The 27,151-nt window shown below is 54.3% G+C and overlaps 1 protein-coding gene across 1 annotated transcript in view; it reads right to left on the reverse strand.

Moving 5' to 3' along the window:
• Positions 1-5,412: 5,412 nt before the first annotated feature.
• The window catches only part of Creb3l1 (cAMP responsive element binding protein 3 like 1), a 33,824-nt gene continuing 12,085 nt past the window's right edge, over positions 5,413-27,151 (reverse strand). The window contains exons 2-12 of the mRNA XM_004627003.2: positions 18,953-19,181; positions 16,906-17,090; positions 15,432-15,510; positions 13,952-14,109; positions 13,190-13,339; positions 12,995-13,053; positions 12,786-12,854; positions 9,334-9,433; positions 8,377-8,503; positions 6,046-6,313; positions 5,413-5,962 (exon numbers count right to left, since the gene is read on the reverse strand). Coding sequence (XP_004627060.1) covers positions 5,926-5,962; positions 6,046-6,313; positions 8,377-8,503; positions 9,334-9,433; positions 12,786-12,854; positions 12,995-13,053; positions 13,190-13,339; positions 13,952-14,109; positions 15,432-15,510; positions 16,906-17,090; positions 18,953-19,181 — 1,461 coding nt within the window. The 3' untranslated portion in view covers positions 5,413-5,925. The remainder of the gene's footprint in view (positions 5,963-6,045; positions 6,314-8,376; positions 8,504-9,333; positions 9,434-12,785; positions 12,855-12,994; positions 13,054-13,189; positions 13,340-13,951; positions 14,110-15,431; positions 15,511-16,905; positions 17,091-18,952; positions 19,182-27,151) is intronic.

The following is a 27,151-nucleotide window of genomic DNA, read 5'->3' on the forward strand; positions in this document are numbered from 1 at the left end:
CGCCGCGCCCCCGCCCCCACCGCGACTCGGCGCTCGCCGTCCGCGGGCAGGTGGAGCGGGCAGGGGCGGAGGGCGCCGGCTTAACCCAGTCTGCGCCGCGGCGCTCGGAGCCGCCCCAACGCCCAGAGCTGGCCGGCTGGGAACTGAGAGCACGAGCTGGAACTTGAACTTGGGAGGGGTAGCAGGCGCCACTCTCCAGCGCGGAGCTCGGTGCCAGCCGAAAACGGGCCCCGCTGGATGTGGGGGCAGTAGAGCCTGGGAGGTCAAAGCCGGGGACTCCTTTCTTATCCAGCTCCTCTTATCCCCCCCTTCTTGTCACGCGAACTTTGGGCTAGGCCCTGGTGAACTCAGCTCTGGTACTGTTCACAGTTCAGACTCTGAATAGGGTCTTGCTGTGTCGCCCAGGCTGACCTGGATCTCTCAGCCATCCTCCTGTTCCAGCCTCGCGTGTGCAGAGATCACGGGGCTGCGCCTGACCCCGCCTGCACTGTAGCTCGGCAGTACGCTGCCTCGACCCTCCCACATTTGATACCAGTTCCCTCCAGCACTGGCCAGGTGGCTTCCATCTGAGCTCTGCTCACGGATTTCAAACCCTATGGTGCCTTCCAAAGCCACCTCTTCGAGAAGGCTCCTGGATGGCTTCCTCCCAGCTGCTGGGTCTCTGCCGCAGGTACCCAGTCTGTGTGTCCTCATCCCCAACCCCTCCATCAACACCCACGGTCTGCGAGGAGCCAGACTCGCTGCTGGCAACTCCTGTCTCTGAAAAGCCTGTCCACGGACGCTAATGATGCTCGCCTTCCATCCCAGCACTCAGGAGGTGGAGGCAGGAAGCTCATAGTGAGTTCCTGTCACAAACAAACAAGAAGAGAAGGAGGAAGAAGGCCTGGATGTAAATCCTAGCCCAACACTGCCTGGGCCATCTCGAACCACTAAGTCACTTGAATGAGATTTCCCTGAGCTGTAAGGGAGGAAGTGATAATATCTACCGCCCTGGGGCTGTGGGGAGGATCAAATGAGTCGTCAGCTATTGTTAGGGGTGAAGGGGTGGGTGCCCGAAGGCCCAGGAAACCATCAACAACAGCACTGGAGTCTCAGGGAGGGGCCCCTGGGTGAGGCAGCTCTGGACAGGGCCCTTGAAAGCTAGATAGGTGAGGGGGCTTTTTTTGTTTGATTGGTTGGGTTTTTGAGACAGAATCTTGGTGTGCAGTTGGGCTGGTCTTGAACTCACTGTGTAGCCCAGGCTGGGCCTGAACATGTGAGGTGATCCTCCTGCCTCAGCCTTCTGAGTGCTGCATACTAGTTGGGTGCCATCATGCCTGCATCGAGCCTTCGTTTCCCCTGGTAGTGGCTCTGTGAAGGGTGGTGCGATAGTACAGATGGGGAGGGACACTGAGTTGGGAGAGGTCAAGTCAGGCTGAGGCCATGCCCTCCTGTGCTGCAGGGACCTTGGAGCCCACTCTTACTGCCACATGGATGTCCTGGATGCTGTTTCTTGGCTGTGGTTTCCATGTGTGACAAAGGTTGTGCTGTGTCAGCAGAGTAGGATTGGGCAGCCAGAGGGTGACTCACAGGAGGGAACTGACCCTGCATCCAACCAGGCTGGGATGGCAACCTCAGGGGGCAGGGCCTAGGGCGGTGACCAGGGAAAGCACACCCCGAGCCCAATCTTTCAGTAGAAATAGGGAGGCTGGGTGTGGTAGTGCTCACCTGTAATCCCAGCACTCAGTATTCGAGAGGCTGAGGCAGAAAGATTGCCTCAAGTTTGAGACCAGTCTGGGCTCCATAATGAACTAAGGCCATACTGAATGACCTAGTGAAGTAACAAAACAGAACAGAGAGAGAATTCGAGGCATCAGGTCCTTCGATGCCAGCATCTGGGTTGTTTGGGCTCCAGGATTCCCAGTGCCATGTGTCCGAGAGATACCCTGTAAATATTGCCAAAGAGGGGCTGGGGAGATGGCTCAGTGGAATAAACGCTTCCCTGTCAAGCACAAGGGCCTGAGTTCAATCCATGGTTCCATTAAAAAAAAAAAATTGCCAAAGAAGTGAGCAAACTAGGGCCAGGGAGATGGCTCAGTAGGACAAGCACTTGACTGGCAAACGCAAGGATCTGAGTTCAATCCCCGGTTCCGCCAAAAAAAAAGAAAGTGAGCAAACTACCAGGGTCACACCAAAGGTCAGCTCTGCCTCCTGTCCTTCTGGGTGCCTATTTCAGCCTGGCCCCTTGTCTCTGATGTAACTCTCACACCAACTTCCCTCCCTCCCTTCCTCTCCCAGGGGCTGAACTTAGGGCCTTTACCCTGAGCTCCCTCCCAGTGCCTTTTAATTTGTTATTGTGAGACAGAGTCTCACTCAATTGCCCAAACTGGGATTGAATTTGCCATCCTCCTGCCTCAGCCTCCCAGAGGGCTGGCATTACAGGTATGTGCCACCACACCCCACACCGGGTCCAAACCACTGATCCTGTCTACTATCCCCTCCACTTGCTACCTGGTGAGTTCCTGGAAACAGCTGGGCTCGCTGCCTGTCTCCCCCCTTCAGTCCTTGAGCCTCCACTTTTTTTTCTGCCTTAGGGTAGAGTGTCACTTCCCAGGCCAGTGGCTCCTGCCAAGGTCACAGTGACTTCCCCTCTGCTCTTCCTCGCCCTGGGGAAGCTACTTCTTCTCGTTTGGGAGATGTACTTCTGGTTTTGGTCTCCTTTTCTACAATTCTCAGCTATTTTGTTCAGGCCTTTCCTCCACTTTTTCTTTCCTCCCTCCCTTCTTTCTTTTTTTGCCCCCTCTCTCTTTTTTGGTACTGGGGATTAAACCCAGGGCCTCTGCACTGAGCTGTAGCATTCGCCCTTTTTATTTTCATATTTTGACCCAGGGTCTCGCTAAACAACCCAGGCTGGCCTCAGACTTGCAATCCTCCTGCCTCAGCCTCCTGGGCGCTGTCATTCTGCACCTGCGCCCTGGGCAGCGTGCAGAGCATTGTTTCTTTGGCTTTCTGGGAGTGCCACACTTGCACTGCTCTTTACCCACTCCAAACACGCGTGCCCCTTCCAGTGGGACTTCCCTGATCCCCAGTCTGACTCTCGCGACACAGCCCAGGCCTGGCATACAGGCCTGAGGTGTAACCCTGCAGCTGCAATCCCTGCAGAGAGTGAAGAGGATAGTTCCACCCAGCTAGTCCAGGAGCAGAACATCTTGCCACAGGGGCACAACAGGTTCACCCTCAAAGGCAGCAGCAGGAAGGAGCTGAGCACAGCAGCCAGATCTAAGCCAGAGGCAGCTGGATAAGTCCAGACTTTGTAGAGCTGCATCTGAACTTCAGTACGTGCCAAGAAGTCAACCAGTAAAGCATGCTGGGGGCTGTGGGGAAAAAGAAGCCCTTCTCCCCTGTTGGTGGGAGAGCAGACGGTACAACCATTGTGGAAAAGTGTGGAGATTCCTCAAAAAATGGGAACTAGAGGTTCCATTCGACCCAGCTAGTCCCCTGCTGGGTATCTTTCTGAAGGAGTTAAATGTGTCACACCACAGCGACACATGCACATTTATAATGACTAGCCCATCAGGAAGTGAAAGGAGAAAGTGTGGTATTTACCCAAGATGGAATACAACTGTGCCATAAAGAAGGACAAACTTGAGTCATTTGTAGGAAAATGGATGCACTTGGAGACCACAGTTTGGCATTTTTTGGTACTGGGGATCACACTGCGGACCTTGTGCTTGCCAGGCAGGCGCTTATGCCGCTGAGCACTCGCCCCTGCCGGACACCGCAATCTTAAGTGAAATAAAGTGGACATACAAGGTTAAATATGGTACTGTTTCTGTGATGTGACAATGCACAGGGTAAGTGATCAAAGCGGAGGGCAAGGGGAAAGGGGACTTAAAAAAGAACGGAGGGAAGAATGGAAAGAGCGCTTTCGCAAATGGGGAAGCGAGAAGGGTTGTGGGAACAAGAGGAAGACACGTGTTCCCTGTGATGGATGCGAACGTTATGTTCCCGCAAAAGCGTACCTGTAAGTAAGTAAGTAACAAAGGACAAGTAGTGAGGTCTCATCCTGGGGGCCGGTTAGGCTGAGGCTGGGCGCTTGCAGGGGCTGGAGCTGCCCGCCACGGCTGAGGCTTCCCCTCTGCACGTGTCAGGGCTGTTTGCGTCACCGCCAGCAGGGGGCGCGCGCTCTGCTTAGGAAGGGCTGATCCCTCTGCAGACTGGTCTTCACCTGATGAAGCCAGGCCCGCCCAGCTTCACTTTCCTTTGCGAGGCACTTGAAATCAGCTGACTGGGAATCCTAACTCCACCCGAAGAATCTTTTTTCTTTCACCAAAAAAGGTAATATAATGATGTGCAAGTCGCTGAGTACTGGAGAAGGGATTTTTTTTTTTTTTTTTTGCAGGAACTGGGGGTTGAACTCAGGCCCTTGGGCTTGCCGGGCATGCGCTTATTCAACTGAGCTATCTCCCTGGTCCCCAGGAGAAGGGATTAAATACCACGTGTACACCAGGGGCCAAGGAATCTTGGAATTAGAATTCTATTTTCTCATATACAGCTAGCAAGGGGCAACTCCAGGACACAAATACACTTTCTTTTCCTTTTTTCTTTTTCTTAGACTATTGGGAATTAAACCCGTGGCCTATGACATAAGCTACGTTCCCAGCCCTTTACTTTCTTTCAGGGAGAATCTTGCTGAATCACTAAATTGCCCAGGCTGGGCTCAAACTTGTAACCCTCCTGGCTCAGTCTCTCAGAGTTCTAGGATTACAGGTGTGTGCCACCACCCTTGCTCTTTGTTTCTTTTATCCTTTTTCTTTTCTTTTCTTTCTTTTTTTTTTTTTTTTTTTTGTATTGGGGCTTTAACTTGGGACCTTGCACATTGCAGGCAGGCACTTATGCTATCTCCCTGGCCCTTTTCTTTCTTCTGTCTTTTTGAGACAGGGTCTTACTATGTGATCCAGGTTGTCCTGAGCTCACTTTGCAGCCCAGGCTGCTCTCAAACTCACAACGATCTTCCTGCCTCAGCCTCCTGAGTGCTGGGATCACAGGAGTGTGCCACTACCACGCCGAGCTGTTCTTTTCTTTTCTTTCTGAAATAGTGTCTTACTATGCTGTCCAAGCAAACTATCCTGGGACTCCCTGGCTTACGCAGTCCTCCTGCCTCAGTCTCCTGAGAAGCTGGGATGCCACCCTGGATCTACTTGTTTTTACTCCGAAGTTCTTGCCTTTAATCCAAGTGAAGCAAAGTATACAAAAACTAAGAAACTGCTGTCGTGGGGTGCATGCCCATAATCCCAACACTGAGTCACTGAGGCAGGAGGATCATCTCGGGTCCAAACCAAAAATACAAAAACAAAATAAAAAACCAAAATGAAACAAATAGACCCTTCTCATCCCCACTAAGAAAGACACCGAGTCGGCAGTTGATGCTGCATCTTTTTTTTTTTTTTTTAAATTTTGCCTTCTTAAAGCAAGAGCTGAGCGGTAGAGGAAGCGGTCTAGCAATTAAAAGGCCCACGGCTGGGGCAGCAACAGGGGAAGGCCAGGCAAGGGGTGGGTGCTATCCCTCTGCCCTGGCCCAGGGTCAGCTGCGAAGCCCGCACTAACTTCATAAAATATAAAACAAGTGAGGGGGAGGTCGGAGGGAGATTTGTAAAATACAATATCTTAGGGGCTTGGCAATAATAAAAAATAAGGTTCATTATTTACAAACAATTTCCGCTCTTGGTCTGTACATGGGGTGGGGCAGTGGTCCTGTGGTCCTTTCGAGTGAGGAGCACTGGCCAGTGAGTGGTTTCGCTGAGGACGGATGGCTGTGGAGGGACAGGGAGAGGGAGCTGCGGGGAGGGGACCGTCTCCTGGGGGACAGGGTGCAGTGGGATCGGCCAGGGGTCATGAGAAGTCCTCTGTGGGCCAGGGGTGCGTCCTGTGTCCTGGTCTCAGGGCCTAGGAGAGCTGCAGGGTGGTGTTGGGGCCCAGGTCTCTGCGGAGCAAAAGCACAAGGCTGATAAGTGTCACTGCCACCACCCATTCGGGCCAGGCGGGGGCGCACCAGGCTGTCCTCACCTGTCCTGGAACCAGTCCTCGGCGTGGGAGAAGTCCGGGCTGGAGCCGTTGCCCCCGACACCCTCGGGCCAGGCCTCGCCCAGGTACTTGGCTGTCTCGTGGGTGCTGTCCAGGTGGTTGCGCTGCAGGGGGTCCTGGGGTCTCGGATCCGCGGGTCCCCCAGGCGGGACATCCCAGCCTTCCGGGGGCTCCACGGGCAGCAGCGCGCCTCGACTGTCCTCCCACGAGCTGGCACCGTCATCGTAGAACAGGAGGCTCCGGGAGGGCACTGGAGAGGGACAGTGAGGTGTCGGGGGCACCCTGCGATGCACCTTGCTAGGGACAGAGCTCTACGATCTATTGTTCGGGCCTGATCCCAACCCCAGCTCCTCCGCTGGTCGCACATTTGCTTTACCCTTTCTGAGCCTCAGTTTGCTGAGCTGGGAAATGGGGACGTTAAGGCTATCCTGATGTCACATAAATGCATAACCGAGGTCAAGGGATCAAATCTGCTCAGCTCAGAAAGTGACCGTTTTTTAATCAGAAGACTTGGCTTTGGGACCCAAGAACTCTGTTCTTTTTTGCTTTGGTTCTCTTTTTGTAGATTGGGTACTCTGCACAGAGCCACATCCCAGTTCTTTTTCTTTTTAATTTTATTTTGAGACAGAATCATACTACATTGCCCTGGCTGGTCTCCAATATGGGATCTTCTTGCCTCAGCCTTCCAAGCAGCTGGGATTATAGGTGGGTACCCCAACAATCAGCTGAGTTCAGATTGCACCCCAGTCACTTCTCAGAGCCCTGGAATAAGTCTGCTCTCCAGCTAGGCCCAAGTCTGCCCTTCAGAGAAACCAGTATGGACCCGGACCTGCCGTGCTGGCCCCGCCCCTGGGTACGCTGAGACAGCGATTGAGACCGGGCGTGGTCACCTGTAATCCCAGCTCTTGGGAAGCTGCAAACAGACGGATCACTAAGGGTCCAACCTAGGAGTGAGACCCAGTACACCCTGCAGATGCTTCCTTAAAATTAAAAAAAAAAACCCAAAAACCACAAAACAAAGCCAAAACCTAGAAACCAATGGAAGGAAAACATTCACAGGAATCTGTAGGCTGAGCACATGGTAGACCCTTATGCTTGATCAATTTTTTTGCGATCTGAAGGGCCAGGGATGTGGCTCAGTGGCACAGCACCTGCCTGGCAGGCACAAGGTCCCGAGTTTGATTCCCCATACCAAAAAAAAAAAAAGAAAGTTACCATGGCGACTTTAAAAAAGTTATTGTAATGTTATAGACTTTGGGGAATGGCACGCTTTTTTATTTGTTCGCTTGTTTTTTGAGACAGGGTCTCTCTAGGTAGCTCAGGCTGGTCTTGAACCCACTAGGTGGCCCAGATTGGCCTCTAATCTGTGTGGATTCCTCTGTCTCAGCCTTCCACACGCAGGATTATGCGTGTGCACCACCACACCTGGTTGGGGAATGAGGTCTCTGCTTCAGAGTAAGTGGCCGGGCCCAGGCTACCAGGTAGCCAAGCGGTCCCTTCCTTGTCCTTACTGAATGCAGATCCAGCCCTGATCTCCCAGCTGGGACAAGGACAGGCGGCTCTGGAATCGTGCAGGCGCCACCCCAGCAGCCAGTTCCTCCAGAGGCCATCTCCTTCCTCAGCAGTGTGATGCCACCCCTCCCGGTGGCCCTGCCCTGCTCCTGCCCCACCATGGCCCCTGCACTCCCCTGGCGTCTCTGGCCTCAGGGACACATATGGGTGGCTCTGAGGCCTCCATCCCACTACTCACCCCTCTAAGCTTTCTTGCTCTGGGCTGTCACTTGCCCAGGGAGTGACTGTCACCTTGCCCCCGCTCCCTTCTCCAACGCTTCCTCCTCGAAGCCCGTCTTCCTTCCGGATGCCCCCTCTTCCCCTCTCCTCTTTGGCCTCCATCTCTTTCCTTTTCCTCCAACCCCAGGTCAGATCCGGCTCCCAGGAAACAGACAGGCGGCCCAGACATTCCTCTGCCTCTGCCTCTGCCTCTCAGGTTGGGTCTGAACTTGCAATCCTCCTGCCTCAGCCTCCTGATTGCTAGGATTCTAGGCATCCACCACGATGCCCTGCTGGGGACAGCAAATAGCTGAGCCCAGCCACTGTGTCCAGGGTGGACATCACTAAGCGTTAGGCAACTTTCAACACAGTGCTCTGGGCAGGCACACACATCCTTCTTAGCCCCCACCCCAGCCCCCCAGAGGCACAGACCCTCTTTGGGCCTCAGTTTTCCCATCTGCAGACTAAGGCGGGACAAGAGATGATGCCAGCCCTAAACAGCCCTGCTCTTCAGTGGGGCTTCCACCCACAGGGAGGACTCACTCTGGCTGGCAGTGTAGATGCTGTCGGCGGCCACAGAGTCTCCCTTCACAGGCTGGGAGCTGGAGGAGAACTCAGGAAGGCAGGGCACAAGGGAGCCCAGCACCAGCACGAAGCACAAGGCTGCCACCTGGTCAGGACAATGGCAGGCAGCGTGACCCATGGGGTGCGAAGGGCACAGGGCTCCCCCACCACTGCATGTCCAGGAGCCTCAGTTTTGCCCAAAGTGGCTCCCGAAGCCAACACCCCTGGACCTGGGATCCCCCATCTGCTGTGCTGCAGGAGGCACTGCTTGGCCACCCAGTCATGGTGGGGCAGTGCTAGGAAGCAGCAGGGAGTAGGAGGTCTATGTGGCTGTCACCAGGGGACGGATGGCCCAGTGTCAAACTCAGCAAGAGCCCAGGCACCTAGAAGCACCAACTAAAACTTGTGTGTGAGCAGAGCCCTAGGCCAGACCACAGCATGGCTTTCTTTTCTTTTTTGGCAGTACGGGGGATGCAGGGCCTTTGTACTGAGCTACATCTCCAGCCCTTTATATTTTGTGACAGGGTCTCTTAAATTGTTAAAGTTGCCTGGGTTGAGCTCAAACTTGAGATCCTTCTGCCTCAGCCTCCCAGAGTGCTGGGGTCACAGGCCTACACCACCACACCCAGTTTCTTTTGGGTTCTAGGCTTTTCCTCAGCCCCACCCCCCATCCATACTCCCTGCGTCTCCCCAAGCCCTTCTTTCCATAGATCTGCAGAAGCAGCAATCCCAAGGGACCTGTTCCTAGTTGGGTTCAGTGGCGTCACCCATACAGCCACACTGGGACAGTTCCATCACAAAGGCTCTGCAGGGACTAGTTTCTCCAGGTGACATCACCCCTGACACCACAAGCCCCTGGAGCTGTGCCTCCACTCCAGAAAGCAGGCAGATGGAAGAGTGGGAAGAGGGTCCCTGGCCTGGTAGGGCAGCACCTACCATGAGGCAGGTCCCTGTCTGGGTGGCTGCCATCTTGTAAGGTCTGGAGATCTTGCTGGTGACCAGGCTCTGGAGTTTCTGCAGCTGCTGGAGCAGGTTCCTGAGGAGAGCACAATGGTCATGGGAAGGCATGACCTGGCTGGGCCTCCGGGGCCTTCTCCAGGGGCTGGGTCATTTCTGGTCTGGCCTAAGTATCAGGGGCCTGTTTTTTGCTGGCTCCTGTGCAGTGTGGCATGGCTACCTTGGGAAGCCCTGGAGCGCCCTGGGATGCAGCCGGCAAGGCCAGCCTTTTCTTCCCTTTTATTCTTTTCTTTGTTCTTATTTATTTGGTACAGGGTCTCACGACACAGCTCAGACTCGTGATCCTCTTGTCTCAGCCTTCCCTGTGCTGGGATTACAGATGTATGCCACCACCACACCTGATTACGGGGCTGGCATGACATGCAGTACCAGAGATTGAACCTAGGGCCTTGCACTTGCCAGGCAGGCAGTTAGACTGCTGAGCTATCTCCCCAGCTTTTTTTTTTTTTTTTTTTTTTTTTTTTTTTTTTACTGTAAGATAGTGCTTCACTAAATCACTAAGTCGCCCAGGCTAGGCTTGAACTTGGCGATACTCCTGCCTCCGCTTCCCCAATGCTGGGATTACAGGTGTGAGGCACCACAGCTGCTGGCATTCTTTTTTGTACCCTAGCCATGGATGCATTGACCTTCCTCCTTTGCACCCCACGGCACCCCTAAAGAAGGATGTACATAGCATCGGGCCTGGCACATAGGTCCCATAAGCAACACCAATTTTATGTACGTGCGGCAGAAGTGACCGTGGCAGCTACTGTTTATGCTAACTTTACTGGTGCTTTTACTGTGCGCACAACACCCACAGCACTTCGTTTACTTATGGATTTCCACATCAATCTCCACTGCTAACTAAGGGTATTCCTCCTAGCACGGCATCTTCTCCATGCAGCCTGGCTGGTGCAGTTCCCAGAGTGAACAGCAGGTGGAGAAATAGCTCCTAGGACCCGGGTGTAACTCAGGCGGCGGTGGAGCGGAGTCGTGAAGGCTCCGCCCCACGATGGCGGGGGCGGGGCAGGAGTTATCCTGGCCAATCAGCGAGAAGCCGGGGTCAAAGGCCGGAGGGAAAGTTTCCTAGGGTGTTGGGCTCCAGCTGTACACCTGGCTGTCTCATTGGCATCGCTGTCGCAAATACCTATTAAAGACCTACGTGAGGGTCCCAGCTGGGCTCCATCAGGAATTCAGAATAATAATAAAAGAAGAGAGTCAGGGATATGGCTCAGCAGCATAAGCGCCGTCTTGGAAAGCGCTAGATTCCCGAGAGCCGCAAAAAAAAAAAAAAAAAAAAAAAAAAAAAGAAAGAAAGAAAGAAAGAAAAAGAAAAAGAAAACTAACATTCTGAGTTGAGCATTCGGAAATGCCAAGCACCACGACGGATCTTGAATTGCGCTCTGAGTCTCCACATGATCTTGTGAGATAACCTGTTATTATTTATGTATTTGGTACTGGGTCTCACTACAGAGATTGGACTCCAAGCGATCCTCCTGTTTTCAGCCTCCCAAGCGCTGGGATTACAGATGCACCACTACGACGTCCAGTCTCAATTGCTGTCTCAGCATGCCCTGTGGGCGAGCCTCGTACGGCTCGCGGGGATCGACCCCCATTTGCTGTGCTCTGCCTAAGCAGATGCTTTAGTCTGCTGAGCTATCTGGCCAACCCTGAGCCTGTGATTTTTTTTTTTTTTTTTTTTTTTTTTGGTGGAACCGGTGATTGAACTCAGGCCCTTGCACTTGCCAAGAAAGCGCTTCTTCTACTGAGCCATCTCCCTGGCCCCAGAGCCTGTGATTTTACTACAGACAGAAACCAAAACAGCCAGGTGTGGTGGTGTACACCTGTAATCTTAGTACTCAGGAGACTGAAGCAGGGGGATCACACTGAGTTCAAGACCAGCCTGGGCTACAAAATGAGCTCAAGGCCAGACTGAACTGTGTAGCGAAACCCTGTCTCAAAAGGACAAAAAAGAGGGGCCGGGGAGATGGCTCAGTAGGATAAGCGCTTGACTGGCAAACGCAAGGATCTGAGTTCAATCCCCGGTTCCGCAAAAAACAAAAAAAACACACATTAAAAAGGACAAAAAAGAAAAAAACAAAACAAACTTGGGGTCCACATGGGCATGTAGTTGGATCCTGTAATTCCAGCTACTTGCGAGGCTGATGCAGAAGGATTGCAAGTTTGAGGCCAGCCTGGGCAATTTAGCTTTTCTCAAAAATAAACCAGGAGGGCCGGGGAGATGGCTCAGTGTAATAAGTGCTTCCCTGGCAAGCACAAGGGCCTGAGTTCAATCCTGGTACTGTAAAAATAAATAAATAAATAAATAAAATTTATTTATTTATTTATTTATTTATTTATTTTTTGCGGAACCAGAGATTTGAACTCAGACCTTTGTGCTTGCCAGGCAAGTGCTTATTCTACTGAGCCATCTCCCCAGCCCAAATTAATTAATTTTTTTAAAAACTAGGGATGGTGGCGCACACCTGTTATTCCAGCACTTGGAGGCTGAGGCAGGAGATATGAAGAGAATTTGAGGCCAGCCTGGGTCACACAGTGAGTTCAAGGCCAGCCTCTACTGCATAGCAAGACCTTGTCACAGAAAACAAGCAAAACAAAACAAAAGGGCTGGGGAGGTAGCTCAGCTCTAAGGCCCGGGTTCAACTGCCGATGTGGCAACAAATAAAAGGAAACCTAGATTATGGGCTCTACTGCAGTAGGTTCTGATTCAGTCCACCTGACTTGGACTATAAGAACCAAACTTTCTTTCTCCATGTCTCTCTCTCTTTTTTAAAAAATTTTATTTTATTATTATTTCTTTTTTGTGGGCCCCTCAGTCCACCTTGGGGGCGGGGCTGGCATGGCATGGGTGCTGAGGTTTGAATTGTGGTCCCTGCACACTTGCCTAAGCTTGACCTAAACAGGCCCTTTAGACCACTGAGCTATCTTGCCAGCCCCTCTCCATGTCTCCTTCTTCCTCTTTCTGTTGTTTTTCTTGTTTTCAGACTGGGTCCTGCTCTGTGTGGCCCTACCTGGCCTTGAACTCCTGATCATCCTGCCTCAGCCTCCCAAATGCTGGGATTACATAGTGTGTACCCCTGTGCCTGAAGAGAATCTGCACTTCTAACAGGTCACCAGGGACTGCTGGTTTGGGGGTGACGTGTGGGACACTTCTGTTCTGTCCAACCTCCTACATGCATCTCACCAGCCCAGCAGCTGTGCCCGTTACCTATCTGTGAGGTCCCTTGGCAGCCCGGGTGGGGCAGGACATAAGTGGTCCCAGTTGCAGGGTCTGGTTGTGGGGGTGTCTGGAATGCCCCTCTCTCCTACTGTGCAGAGCAGGGGGGCTGTACAGGCTGCCCCAGGCAGGGGACCCAGGCAGCGGCACCCACCTGTTGGCATTCTCCAGGGTCTCCACCTTCTTCCACAGCTCGTTGTTCTCTGATGTAAATGTCTCCACCCTGGGGGGGGGCAGTTGGGCACAGCTCAGAGCAGCCCCCTGGCTCACCCTGCCCATCACCCACCCTGGTCCCTGCACTGCCTGGCTCTGGTGGCCGGCAGAAGAGGTCAAGGATAGCAGGCTACCCTCAGGAAGCCTTACTTCTTTTCCAGGCACTCCACGTATTCCTTCTTCTTACGGCGGCTCTCCTGAGCTGAGATCTAGAGGGAGGGGCCGCGACAGTTACAAGGACACATTGCTAGCTGGCGGGGGCGACGTGGGGCAGAAGGGCCCAGGCCATACCCACCACGAAGCCTCCAAAGCCCAGGGTGGGTCCAGCTCCTGCGTAGCCCCTACCTTGTTCTTGATTTTCCTTCGCACCCGCTTCAGAGCCTTCTCCTCTGCCTTGCTGAGGGGCAGTTTGGTGGGGATGGGGTAACCTTCGGCAATCAGGGTGCGCTTCTCCTCCTCAGTCAGGAGCAGTGGCCCGGATGTCCCCTGTAATTTCTGCAAGGAGCGGGACACAGGGGTTGAGGCACCAGGCAGCCTTAGGCTCAAAGTCAAGGGCTGTCAGTCACTGCCTGCACATTCAGCCCATTTCCTCCGCTGAATAGGGTAGGCTGAAGCCCATCCAGTGGCAGAAGCAGGTCCAGGTCAGGGTGCCGGGAGCTCAGCAGGGCCATCTCCCTGGGGCCCCGGATGCCCAGGCCAGGCCCAGCACTGCAGCAGTGTGGGCCTTGGGGGGGGCTCTCTCTCTCTGCCTCAGTTTCTCTGTCACAGTGAGACAGGATTACAAGATTATCACTTTCATCTGCTGGCCAGATTTGACCAAAATTTGAGGTATGAATTCTCATGAGTTGCTGGGCATGGTGGTACACGCCTGTAGGCTGAGGCAGGAGGATCGTTAGGAGTTTGAGGATAGCCTGGGCTACAAAGTGAGCTCAAGGCCCACCTTATCTGCAGAGCAAGACTCTGTCTCAAGAAGACAAAAAAAAAGAAAAAAAATTTTCATGAGGTGGGGATCAGACTTGGGGTACCCTGACCATCCTGCCAATCATGCCTTATGGGGATTGACTCAGTTTCCCTCTTCTGGGGCCATGCCCCCCACCAGCTCCTTACATGTGGGGCAGTGAGGAGGGGGGAGGTGGAGATGGCATTGGAGGAGCGGGCCATGGGCCGGACAGGGCTGGAGGGGGGCAGTGAGCGGGGACTCTGGGAGCCGTCGCTGTCGCTGCCGTGGCTGCTGGGGGGCGTCGGAGGCATCTGTACCAGGTCCTCTGGGAAGAGAGGGGATCGCGTTAGCAGGGAGGACATGAGGACAGGACTGAGACAGCAGGTGTTCAGAGTGTTCAGCTTAGCATGGAGGAAATGGCCCTGGGCCACTGGGGTCACATTAGAGCCCCTCTGTGGCCCAGGACAGCACTGAGGCCCAGCTCCCTGCAGCCTGTGTCTTGGTGTGGGTACCACAGGGGTGGGGTCTGCCCCTCTCCCCGGTTTCTAAGATGCTGGAATCTTGTCTTCCTTCCTTCCTTCCTTCCTTCCTTCCTTCCTTCCTTCCTTCCTTCCTTCCTTCCTTCCTCTCTTTTGTCCTTTTGAGACAGGGTCTCACTATGCAGTTCAGGCTGGCTTTGAGCTCACTTTGTAGCCCAGACTGGTGTCAAACTGGCATCGATCTTACTGCCTCAGCTTCCCAAGTGCTGGGATTATAGGTGTGCACCAACACACCTGGCTTGTTCTTCTTTTCCTTTTTTTTTTTTTTGTCCAGTACCAGGGATTGAACTTGGGACCTTGTGCTTGCCAGGCAGGCACTTATGCTGCTGAGCTGTCTCCCTGGCCCCATAATAGATTCTGCATCAGTGTTTGGGAAATGTATTCCCGGGACTCGATATATTCTGCTACCCTTTCAGTGTCTGGCCAACACCAACTCTCTGTGTCTCCTTCTTCCTTGGCTGGTCTGGGATGAACTCCCGAGACTCTCTGAGGATTTGCCATCAGTACTCCCATGTTACTTCTGGGTCATCGGTAGGCTGTCTGTGACCCTGGGGAGTTTTGTGATCTACTTGGATGTATGGACTGTCTTTTCTTTGCTTCCCCAGTGCCTGGGACTGGGAGATGCTGCCTAATGGACCCCAGGTGGATGAACAGATGGATGGACAGATGGGTTAGTGGATGGATGGATGGATGAGTGGATGCATAGACAGATGGATGGGTGGTGGGATGATTGGATGGTCTGATGAATGGATGGATGGACTAATGGTTGGAGGGATGAGTAGATGGACGGTTGGATGGATAAGTAGTGTGATATTTAAACAGTGGTTGGATGAGTGGACAATGGGTGGGCTTCGGTTACTGAGTGGATTGCAGAGGGTTTGTAAGGGGTGAAAGGGTGTTGGTATAATGATGGAAGTCATAGACTGAATAAGGGGGGACTGGAAGAAGAGAGGGAGCATGGACAATGGAGACTAAGTAGGGGTGGGAGGAGAGAGAATGTTTAGGGGACAGCAGGGGAGTTTCAAGAATGGGGTGGGCTAGCTAAGGGCAGAAGATGCTGTCTGCTTGATACTTGAGGGGAAAAAAGCCTTTCTGGGGACACACTCACCTGGTGTCACTTTGAGGAGCTGGCTCACCTCCGGGGGCTCGGCTTTGATCACTGGCAGCTGAGTTGTCTCTCCTGGAGCCTGAGAGAAGACAGGTCCAAGTCCATCCGCTGTCCCTGGGATGGTCCCACTTTCCTGCCTGAGGCTGGAGATCTGCCCTACAGTCAAGGGCGTGGCTGCGCTTGGGGTTCTGGACACAGCCCAGAGGGGACAGAGGCAAACGCTCATGCCACACCTAAGAGGGCAGTATGTGACCAAGTAGTGTCGTTCAGAACTTCAGCTAGGAGCAGGAGGGTTTCCTGTGGCCTCCTGGGTGGAGGCCGACCCTGTGCTGTGAAGGTTACCTAGGCCTTGGTATGTGGGTTGCCTGGAGAACCAAAGGTAATCTAGCTCTATGGTTTAGTTCTAAAGTGTCCCCTAAAAGTGTCATGTTCTCAGAGGTGGGCTTCAGGAGGGTGACTGGGCGCTATACTCCTCAGTGGATCCACCTGAGGATGGGCGCATTGCAATCAGCAGGTGGGTGGGGCCCGGCTGGAGGAGGCGGCCCAGGGGGCGTGGCCTGGATGCATTCTGTCCCGGCCCCGCCCTTCTCCCACTCCCTGCCTCCCTAGGGTGAGCAGCCTCCCTCTGCAGCACCCTTCCACCACAGGGCTTCTGTGTTGGAGTTGCTGACCATGGACTGCACCCTCTGGAACCTCTGTTCCCTTCAGTTGAGGGTGTTGGATGTTTTGTCCCGGTAATGGGAAGGTGACCAGTGCCGCCATCCCGAAGCCATCCCGTGCCTGGGCATGTGGCAGACAATAGCACAGAAGGAGGGATGCCTTGGCTGCAGCTCCGACCCGTAGGAGAGGTCAGAGCAGAAGCCAGACAAGGACTTGGAAGCAGTGAGAGCCCCTGATGGGTTTTAGGCAAAGACTCAGTGGATCTGATTTACATGTTTACTGCGTATTTACATTTCTATTCCTATTCCAGCTTCTTCAGGAAGACACGCGCCTGCACATAGGTGACACCAACATGCACGTAAGTGGTTTCAGGAGCTGGATTTGGGGGCCACCTCTCCCTACTGAATCTGCAGCCAGCATAGAGGTTGTCCTGTTGTGGGTAGGCCATAGAAGCCTGACTAGATAAAGTTCAGGTTGGCCCTGAACTCACTGTGAGCTTCCTGCCTCAGCCTCCTCGGTGCATGGATTACAGATGTGCACCGCCCTGTCTGGCTGCTGGGAAATAGCCTGGGCTGGTTCCACCTCAGAGACCTTGGTCTGGACTGACCCCGGCCCTGCCTTCTGCACATACGGGGCCTCAGCGCACCCTGAGGGTGCTGTGGCCCACGCCATCACAGCATGGCGAATGGGTAGCCAAGGGGGAAGCAGAGTCCCAGAGACTGCTCTGGAACTTCTGGCCCTCTGTGTGAGGGTCACAGTGGCCTCCTGTCCCACCGACCCGCTGGGCCCTCCCTCCCTCAGCCCTCAGACTCACCTGGTGGGGGATGGGCAGCCTGGATAGGGGGCTGAGGCCCAGCAGGGGGGTGGTGGCCATGGTGGTGGCGGCTGCCATGGCGGAGGAGGCAGCCAGCGGGTCCACGGGCAGCTCCGAGTTCTGTTCCTGCTTCACCATGATGGCGCAGAGTTTATGTCCCAGCGCCCATGCTCCGTGCTCTATGTCTGGGGGAAGCGGCAGGACCCAGGCTCAGGGGACTCCCAGAGCCTAGTGCTCAGCCCCTCCTGCCTGTGAGCACTACCCCAGGAGAGATGCTAGGGTTCCCTTGGGGAGAAGGGAACAGGAGGGGCCCTGGGGGGGCAGTGTGCACCCCAAGAGGCCAGGACATCTTCTGCCTCGGGACATTGGAGCCAGATCCCTCCCGACTGACTGGGTGACAGCCTTGGCACGGTGGCACACGCCTATAATTCCAGCCTGAGGAGGCTGAAGCAGGAGGATCGCTGTGAGTTCAAGCCCAGCCTCAACTACATAGTGAAACTTTGCCTTAAAAGACAAGAAAAAAAAATTTTTTTTTTTGACAGAGTCTCCCCAAATTGCCCAGGTAGAGTTCAAACTTCCTGCCCTTCTGCTTCTGCTCTCACAGCACTGGGATGAGGCTCAGTATGCCTTCATGTGCAATTCTGAATGAGTGATTTTTTAAAAGATGTCTCTGCACCTGGGGAAGGCCCAGTGCCGGGAGTCGGGAGGGGCTGAAACAAATCATCCAGCTGCGTGCAAGAGGCTGAGGCAGGAAAACGGAGCGGCAATGGAGAGACAGGACTCACAGGACGGTCAGGGACTTGGAGGTCTTCCTTCCTCACCCTGCTGTGGGGCAGCACAGAGGAAGGCCAGAGGGCTTTGGGGCCACTGTGGGTGGGAGAGGGGTCAGCGACCTGCTGGGAGCCTCAGGTCACCCTGCTGGGCTTTCCAGGGCCACAGGCCTCCTGTAAGCTACCTCCACTAAGGCCCACAGACAAATTGCTTTAAAAATAGGCAGGAGCTGGGCATGGTGGCACTCGCCTGCCATCCCAGTACTCCAGAGGCTGAGGCAGGAGGATCGTTGCTAGTTCTAAACCAGCCTGGGCTGCACAGTGAGTCCCTGGCCCCCTAAAATAGGCTCCGGGTGGCAGAGGGGCTGCTGGGCCTGCCCAGAAGAGTGGATGGAGAACCTGGCAGGGGAGGCCCCTCCCACTCCTTCCCTTCCCTGGGCACGACTGCAGGCCTCATAAAGTGCAGTAGCTTGGGCCAAAGCCCCAGAGTGTCCTGCCGTCCTCCTGTCCTGGTGGGGCTCGGAGGCCGGGCACCCAGAGGCCTCCTCAGCCAGGCCTGTCACTGGACTGGCACCGTGGCTCTCTCCATCTGAGAGGTGGACAATGAACAAACGCATACAGGCGAAGAGCAGCAGCTCAGAGTATTAACAGGACTCCTGGGTGCACAAGGGAAACAGACACCAGTGATTGATCTGTACCTGTCATGCGCTGGGTTCTGAGCTGGGGGGCCTCAGCTATATATATTTCATCCTGCCTGGTTCTTTCAAAGTACCTTTAAAATTTAAAAATTTTAAATTTTTTAATTGAAGAAACAGAGGCCCGAGAGGTCAAGAAACTCTCTCAGTGTCATCCAGCAGCTAGTGCATGTACCCGGATGAAGCACACCAAGGCCTGTTAGCTTCCCAGCCCTGTGGGGAGTAGTCCTCAATGCTTCTGCCAGGGAAGGGGTTGGATAAGGCTTAGTGTTGAGGGCTGGCCCTTCAGTCTCCATTCTTCATGTGTGTGTGTGTGTGTGTGTGTGTGTGCGCACAATATTGAGCCCAAGGCCTTTGCATTAAATTATATCACTCACCCTTTTTATTATTTCCGTAAAATTTTTTTGAGACAGGGTCTTGCTAAATTGCCTAGGTGGGACTTGAATTTGGGATCCTCCTGCCTCAGCCTCCTAGGGAGCTGGGATTACAGGGTGCCATACCCTGAGAGGGTTGCTAGGTGGCGCCTCCAAGGGTCTCAGGTTCCTTCTGGCATGGGCCACCCAGGGAACTGCCACTTCTCACCTTCCGTGGTGTCCTCCATCTTGATGGGCACCAGTGGGCTCTGGGGCGCTGAGTCCCCACTCAGCGAGTAGCTGTGCTCGGCCTGAATGCCTGGTGCTGGGGGGTCCAGTTCCATGTCCAACAGGGGGCTCTTCTCGTCCAGTGCTGGGTCATCGAAGAAGCTGCTGAACAGGTCGTTGGAGAAGTCATCCATGTTTTCCACGAAGTGGTCCAGCTGCTCCGGGAAGTGCTGCAGGGGGAGGGGCAGGATCAGGCCCAGCTTGGCCACTTTCTCATCCTGTTGCCCTGCTGAGGTTTCCACCAAGCTCCCCACTAGCACCAGCTTGGGTCTGGCCTTGAACTCATGGAACAGCCCAGGCTGGTCTCAAACTCCTAGCAATCTGCCTGCCTCAGCCTCCACAGTGCAGGGATTACAGGTGTGCACCACCACACGCAGTTTCCAAGCCACTCTACACCACGAGCTTAGGTTCCTGGGTTCTGACCCTGGCCTGGACACCTCTAGCTTCCTCAGTGCCATGCAAACTGGATGGTGACTCATGAATGGGTTATGAAATCAATGTAGTGGGTCATAGGCAGAATATTTTTTTTTAAATTTTTTTTATATTTATTTATTTATTTTTGTGTGTGTGGCCAGCTCAGCCCACCAGGGGGCGGGGCTGGCTGGCATGTGGTGCTGGGGGATTGAACCGCGGTCCCTGTGCTTTGCTTAGCTTACCTTGTTCTAAGTAGGTGCCTTAGACCACTGAGCCATCTCACCAGCCCCCATAGGCAGAATATTTTAAAGTGTATTTTTAACATTTTTACTTGTCACATACCAATTATCCATATTTATGGGGTACAATGTGACATTTCAATACATGGATGTGATGTGCAATGACTGGATTGGGTAATCTACATAGCTATTACCTGAAACATTTGTTATTTCTTAGTGTTAGGAAGATTGAAAATCTTGTCTACTAGTTACATTGAAACAAATGCTCAGGAAGCCGAGGCAGGAGGATCACTGAAAGTTTCAGGCCAGCCTGTGCTACACAATAAGTTCACAGCCAGCCTGAACTACATAGTGAGATCTTGTCTCAAAAAACCATTAGAAAGGGCCGGCCAAATAGCTCAGCAGACTAAAGCGCCTGTTTAGGCAGAGCGCAGCGGCTGGGGTTCAATCCTGTGTGCCATGCTGGCCCCGCCCCTGGGGCACGCTGAGATGGCCACTGAGACTGGGCATGGTGGCACATGCCTGTAATCCCAGCCCTTGGGAGGCTGAAAACAGGAGGATCACTACGAGTCCCATCTACGTAGTGAGACCCTGTACTAGATACATTAAAAAAAAATTAAAAAACTGACAAAATCTTGGTTTCTGTGATCTTGAAAAGGTTAAACTGCTTCATTTCATTCTCGTACTGTGGGACCAGTAATAGTATGTACCTGCTAAGTTTGTGGCAAGGATTTAACCAATTAATACCAAGCATTAGCTGAGGCCCTGGAACATAGTATTTACTCAGCAGATGTTCATGAAGTGTTCTGGGAGCTGACATGCAGTAGGTGCTTATAAGCTATTTTTTTTTTTTTTCACTTTCTAAAGGATTATATCTTGGCTGGATGTGGGGATTCAGTAATCCCAGCTAGGAGGAGGCTGAAGCAGGAGGATGGCAAGTTTGAGGCCAGCCCGGGCAACTTAGCAAGACCCTATTCAAAACAAAAATGGAAGGGGCCGGGGAGATAGCTCAGTAGGATAAGCGCTTGCCTGGCAAGCTCAAGGGCCTGAGTTCAGTCGCCAGTTCTGCCAAAAGGGGGGGGGGGGTTGGGGAAGTAGCTTAGTGGTGAGCATTGGCTTCGAAAGAGAAAGGACCTGGTTTCAATACCTAGGATTGGGGAAAAAAATAAAAAGGTCACTGTTGTCTGTTCATTGTTGATTGAAGAGTGAATTTGCTGGTGGAGTGGAAGGGAGGGCAGGGTTGCTTTAGACTCTGGATTCCCACCTAGCACACAGTTAAGATCTAACTTTGTTGTTGTGTTTTGTTTTGAGATAAAGTCATGTTAGGTAGCCCAGGCTGGCCTTGAACCCCCAGCAGTCCTCCTGCCTCAGCCTCGCAAGTGCTGACATAGCAGGTGTGCGCCACCACACCCAGCTTGGTCACTGCTAATTCTTATCATCATAAAGATCCACAATTTACCACCAGTGCCTGATGCGTTGAGTTTGAATACCCAGCTCCTTGAATTGGAATCACTTCATTCCATCCTCACAGTTGCCCAGTGAGATAAGGAAGCACATATCTGCACTTGACAGACAGGGAAACTGAGGCCTGGGTAGAGCAGGGAAGTCTCCACAATCATGGCTAGCACTTCCGGGAGTGTCACAGACTTCCCCTCTCCAGTCACATCCCTGAGCCACAGTCTGTGTTTTTTCACCAGCTTATTAAACCCAGGCAGAGGACTAGCCCAGGGTGTCCCAGCACTCAGGAGGCTGAGGCAGGAGGATCACTGCGAGTTCTGGCCAGCCTGGGCTATATAGTGAGTTCAAGGCCTAGACTGTGTAGTAAAACCTTGTCTGAATAAACTAAACCAAACCAAACCAAACCAACACCACGACCAACAACAAAAGCCCAGAAGAAACAAAATAAACGGAGGTAAAGGGACTAGATCTTGTACCCTGAGGTCAAGGCCATGAGCCTGAGCTCTCACCAATGCCTGGGAGTGGTCACACCAGGCTGCAGGAGTCTAGGGAAACAGGTCTCTACAACACCTGTGACCCCAACAGAAACCTGCTGTGGGTCACCTCCCCCTATCTGCAGCCAGCCAGGCCAGCTGTGTGGGCTGCACCCAGTTCTGCGGCTGGCCCAGCGGGGGGCGCTTCCTGAAGTCAGGGGCTGCGGGGAGGGAGGGTGAGTCAGTGCCTCCAGCAGCTGTGTCTCAGGCGATAAGAGCGTGCCAAGCCCCTTCCCGGGGCCCTGGGAGAGGAGAGACCCTCCGCCCCCGCTGGGTCTCTGGAGACCAGCTTCTACGGGAGAGACCCCTCTGGGAACGCCCATGGGAATCTGCTAGGGAGCTCGGCGCAACGCCCCTCCCCCCGACCCCCCGGCTCTGAGGAGAAGCCCCCGCCCCACCTGCTGGAAACAGCAGCCAAAGCCCAGCAGGATGAAGCTTCCAAGAGCAGCCGGGCCAAGGGGAAGGGGAGGGCGGCCAAGGGGCAGTGGTGGGGCGGAACCACCGAGAAACGCAGGTTCCCTTGCTCGGTGCTTTCTGGGGCGCTGTGGGTGGTGGACTCATCCCTGGTGGCAGCGTCGCCCTCAAGATGCTTTGTCGAAGCTTCCATCTGGTGGCTGGCATCTAGCAACGCAGCGGTTCTAGCACAGAGGTACAACGGACCTGAGAAAGTTCTTGGTCCACCTCCCAGTTACTAACGTGAGGTCCAGAGAGGGAAGCCCTCCGCCCAGGGTCACACAGCGAGCTGAGGATGTTGATGGCAGGGTTTCCTGCAGCTCCAGGGTGGTCCCCATTTCTCCCACTGCACCCACTTCCTCCATCCTTGGAAAGCCCATTCTAGAGGTTCAGACCTCCCCCTCTCCCCCTCGGTCCCCCCTCCCCATCCTCATTCCAGCGCACTCTGAGGGTTCAGTTATTATCGGATGGAAAGTGGAGAGTCGGCAGCCAGGAGTCCAAGACAGGCAGAGGGTCGTGCTCAGAGAGGCCGGCTGATGCTGAGGGGGGACAGGGCTCGAGCCTTCAACAGGGGTGCCTTTCCAGACAACGGGGTGGGAAGCCAGAGAAGGAAACGTTATGATTTGTTTCCCTCCTCGTTAAAGATTTTTTCCTACTGAGGTGCCAATATAAGCTTCTCGGCCGCCACGCGCAGCCGGCGGCGGCTCCACTCGTGTGGAAACGAGGTCCCCTGCTCCCGGGGTCGCAGAGCTGCGGGCTACACCACCGAGCAGCCGCCCGCCTGCCCTCCCGCGCTTTATAAGTGAGAGGGTCATCCGGGTCCTGCCAGCCCGGTACAGCACAGGAATGGTTAACCCCGGAGTGCTCGGTGCCGCCCCTCTGCCAGAATCTCGTATGGTCGTTGGTCATTGCTATCCGCCAATGGGAGGAGGCTATGAACCACCGCCCTCGGAGGACTCCGGAGGTGCGAGGAGGAAGGTCCCAGCCTTAAGCAGCCAGAGGCGGGGGGTGGGGGACTGGGTCTCCCGGGTCTGGCCTGCTGCCCTTCCGTGTGGGGGCAGAGGCCAAAACCGCAGGCTCCCACGGCGCCCTAAGACTCTTATCAGTGGCCCGGCCCCGCCCCCTGCCCGTCAAGGCGGAGCAAGAGGAGGAGAAGGGATTCAGACAGGAGCCCCGCGGAGGGGTGCGTCAGCCTGGGTTCTCCAGTCCTCTCGCCGCTCTTCTCCCGACCCTCCTCCAAGAACCCACTAGGGGCGCACTCCTGGGGTCGGGGAAGGGGTGCTGGTCTCTGTCGCTGTGGAAGAGAGGAGACATCCCCCGGGCGGTATGAGACTGCCCTGGTTCCTCCCGGTGCCCACCCTGAAGCCCACCACTGGGGTCCGTGCTACAGCAAGGCTCTGGGGACTCGGCTGCCTGCTGAGGTGTGGGGAGAAGGGTCCCCCAGCTGAAGCAGCTCCAGTGCGCCCCCTGCCCCACCGCAGGCACCCAGCTTCTAGGCACCCACACCCCATCCCTCGCCTCTGACCCCTCACTGCCCCTCAGGCTGATTCAGCCTGTGCTAGGGACAAGAGGGAGGATACCAGCGTGGGTCCGGGCTGAGCTGTGGGGTGTAGGGTGTGGGAAATCCCGAGCCCGAACATTCCTTTCGAGACACTGAGCCCTGGGGAGAGATGGGGGAAAGGCCCCTCTCATTCCCCTCTCCTGCCCCTGCAGGCTGGGTGCACAGACAGCTCCTCCCCACACAAAGACCCGCACATTCCCGGATGGTTACCCGCCTCATGGTCATTCCAAGATTGCTCCCATTTCAAGCTGCAGGACCACGGGTCTGAGTCACTGCTATGTCCAGTGTGTGTGGAGGGGTAGGATCAAGACAACAGGGATAGGAGATGGCCCTGGGTCTTAAGTTGTCATCAGAGCTCCCTGTCTTTCTGCAGATCACCATCGAAGACCCTGGACTCGACTTCCCATAGTTAGATTCTTAAGACTCTTGGCCAGAGGAGGTGGCCCTGCACTCAGACTCAGGAAGCCCCAGTTCAATGTCTCGCAGGTTCAGGTGGAGTTACCTCTAGGTTTCAGCTCTCACTGGTTATAGTTGTGTCCTTACCTAAATAGGGCAGCGGGGGCAGTAGGGGCGGATGGAGTGAATTAGTCCTCAGAGAATGTGGTCCTGGCCTCTCTGGGCCTCGAAGGGGTGCAGCCCTCTCTTGCCTTCCAGGGCTGGGAGGTGCCTTGTTCTACACCCCAGCCTGCTCTCTTGTCCTACTCCACAGGTCCAGAAAGGTGGCTGCTGAGGCTTTGTATCTCCCCCCTGCTGAACTGCCCACCACACAGCTAAAGCCCGCGAAGGTGGAGGGGTGTCTGTGTGTGCATGCCCGCCCACATCTACACAGATGCACATGCAACAGGTGTGGGCTGGGAGGCTCTGCTTATACTGGGAATCTCGTGTGTCTGACAGCACCCAATGGTAGACCCACCCACCTAGGGATGAGGTCAGCTCATCTCACATACAGCCTTGTGCAAACACTCTCGCATCCGCACTCACACCTGGTGGACACCATCCAGCATGAGCACAAACCCTACCATGACATCAAATGGAATCAAATGGACCACTGGAATATGTACACTAGGTTGGTGGTATGGCTCAGTGGCAGGGGCTTGCAGAGATTGCTAGAGGCCCCAAGTGCCCTCCCCAGCACAGCAAATAACAGACCCAAAACACAACAAATATGCGTGCTCACACACATGTGTGGCCATCCCACACCCACTCATGCAGACATCATCCCACACCCACTCATGCAGACATCATCCCGGTCCCAGTCTCACATAAACACACGCAACATCTCACACGATGGCACAACTGAAGCCTGACTGGGCCAAGCCACTGCCTGGATCTGAATCATGCGCGCTACAGCAAAAAAAGATTTGGGAGCCCTGGCTTGCCTGGGGTTGGGACTACAGGAGGGGCTGAAGGGAAAGCTGAGCTGTCTGTGCCAGGGCTCCCTGGAAAGGGAAAAGCATGGGCTGCCTGGCACAGCTAGGGGCTGCCTCTGCAGAGCAGGTGCGGAGAGGCCATGTGCCCACTACAGCATCTAGCCCAGTAGTCTAGGCCTCTGCACCCCTTCTCACACCAGCAAGCACATCCTGGTCCCCCAGGTTCCTGGCCCAGCCCTGGCATCTTCTGACCAGGCGGCCCCTGTGCAGTGGCCCAACCCCAGTAGTAGGTGCCAGGCTCTGTCTCGGCAGGAGGAAGCCATGGCAGTGAGTGCCGCCGCCCAGGGCTGGTATTAGCTGTGACTGGCATCCCCAAGGGCATGGCAGCCCATAATATGGCTGCTGGAGACATTGGCCCATAATATGCAGCAGCTGGAGGATCCCAGCAGGATAGCTCAGGACACTGGAAACCAAGTGCCAGTCACACTTGTTTGTCGATCGTCCATGCATTTGCGCAGTACATACTGAGCACCTACTATGTGCCCTGCTCTGCAAGTAGTGATGAGCAGGCTGGCTCCTGCTCTCATCTATGAACAAGAGTCCACGAATTGAAGTCTGATCCCTCTCTGGAGTTGGATCAAGAAAGATCTAAACCAAGTATAACGGTTCCTAATGTCTCTGTAATCCCAGCACTCGTGAGGCTGAGGCAGGTGGATTGCTATGAGTTCAAGGCCAGCCTGAACTATAGTAAGACCATGTCTCAAAAAAAAAAAGGAAAAGGAAAAATAAAGAATCTAAAACCCCACCGTGACTATGGAATTTCCAGCTCAATAACAGTCAATGACTCCCTACTGCCCTGAGGATAAGTTACCCAAATTCCTTAGTGTAACTTATGATCGGCTGGGGATTTGCGCCTCTGTCCTGCTATACCCAATTGTTAACCGTATCTCTGAAGTGTAGTTAGCTTGGAAGTCTCAGATGTTTGCTGACTGTCTGACTACATGGGTGAATGGAGTAATGTCAGTGAGCTAATTAATGGCCCGAGGTGGAGGTGCTCGCCTGTGCCACAGAGCTCCAGGAAGGAGTGTCCTGGATCCTGTACCTGGACCAGCTTCTCCTGCCCCAGGCAGAGTTTCCATTTGGCTGGCCTCCTTCCTTTGACCCTTCCCTGATAGGGGCTGCTGTACCTATTCTCTGGGTTGTTTGTGCCTGAGGCTCAAGGCCCCAGGTAGACCAGTTACCTTCTCCATGTGAGAGGCGCTGCCCTGGGCTCAGGCCAGGCCCAGGTTCCAACAGGGCCCAGAGGCCAACCCGGCAGAGCTGCCTTGCAGCCTGGGCCAGCTGGAAGGCTGTCCCAGCTGGAGCCCACGGCAGCCTTGGCTATGATTCTCGGCCGCTCCCTCTCCTTGGTGCACTCAGCATTGGGCCTCTGGCTTCCTCAGGTCCCAGCCTGTCTGAGTTGTGCTCAGGTTTTATTTTTGGGAGAGGTGGCGCAGCATTTCCTCCTATTTCTTTTCTTCCTGCAGGGAAAGTGCGGGACTCTTGGGCTCGGCTGGTGATCAGGCTGTGACCCTGACCCTGGGATTGGGACCTCCAAAGACTCCTGCTGCACCACCTGCTCCAAAGCCAGCTGCCCACCTGCCCCCTGTATCCAGTGTAACCAACACCTCCTCAGTCCTTTCCTCCTTGAAATTTCGGAGCACCGCTAGGTCCTCCCAGTCCTTATGGAGACACAACACAGCTCAATAGTTACACGCAAGGGAGCCCCAGACCTGGCATTGGCCTAGCTCCGCCACGTGCTGGGTAACCCTGGGCAGGTTAAGTCCCTCTATGACCCCCGTCTGTGCTATGATGTGGGGGTGCTTCTATTCACCCAACCACACTGCCGTGAGGGTAAAATGAGCAGGCTGTGTAAAGCGCTCCAAAGAATGCAGGGCACAGAGAAGACACGCTTAGTGCAGCAGCTGTCTGAATTACATTTGTGCTTTTTGTGTGTCTTTCTTTTTTTTTTTTTCCCCCATAATTTTATTGATAAACAAATAGCAATGAGACAGTTTCAAATCAAATCGGTAGGACAGTTTCAATAATTAACACATTGCATACATTCTTCCT

Source organism: Octodon degus, unplaced genomic scaffold, assembly GCF_000260255.1.
Source record: "Octodon degus isolate 3935 unplaced genomic scaffold, OctDeg1.0 scaffold00018, whole genome shotgun sequence".
Taxonomy (NCBI): Eukaryota; Metazoa; Chordata; class Mammalia; order Rodentia; family Octodontidae; genus Octodon; species Octodon degus.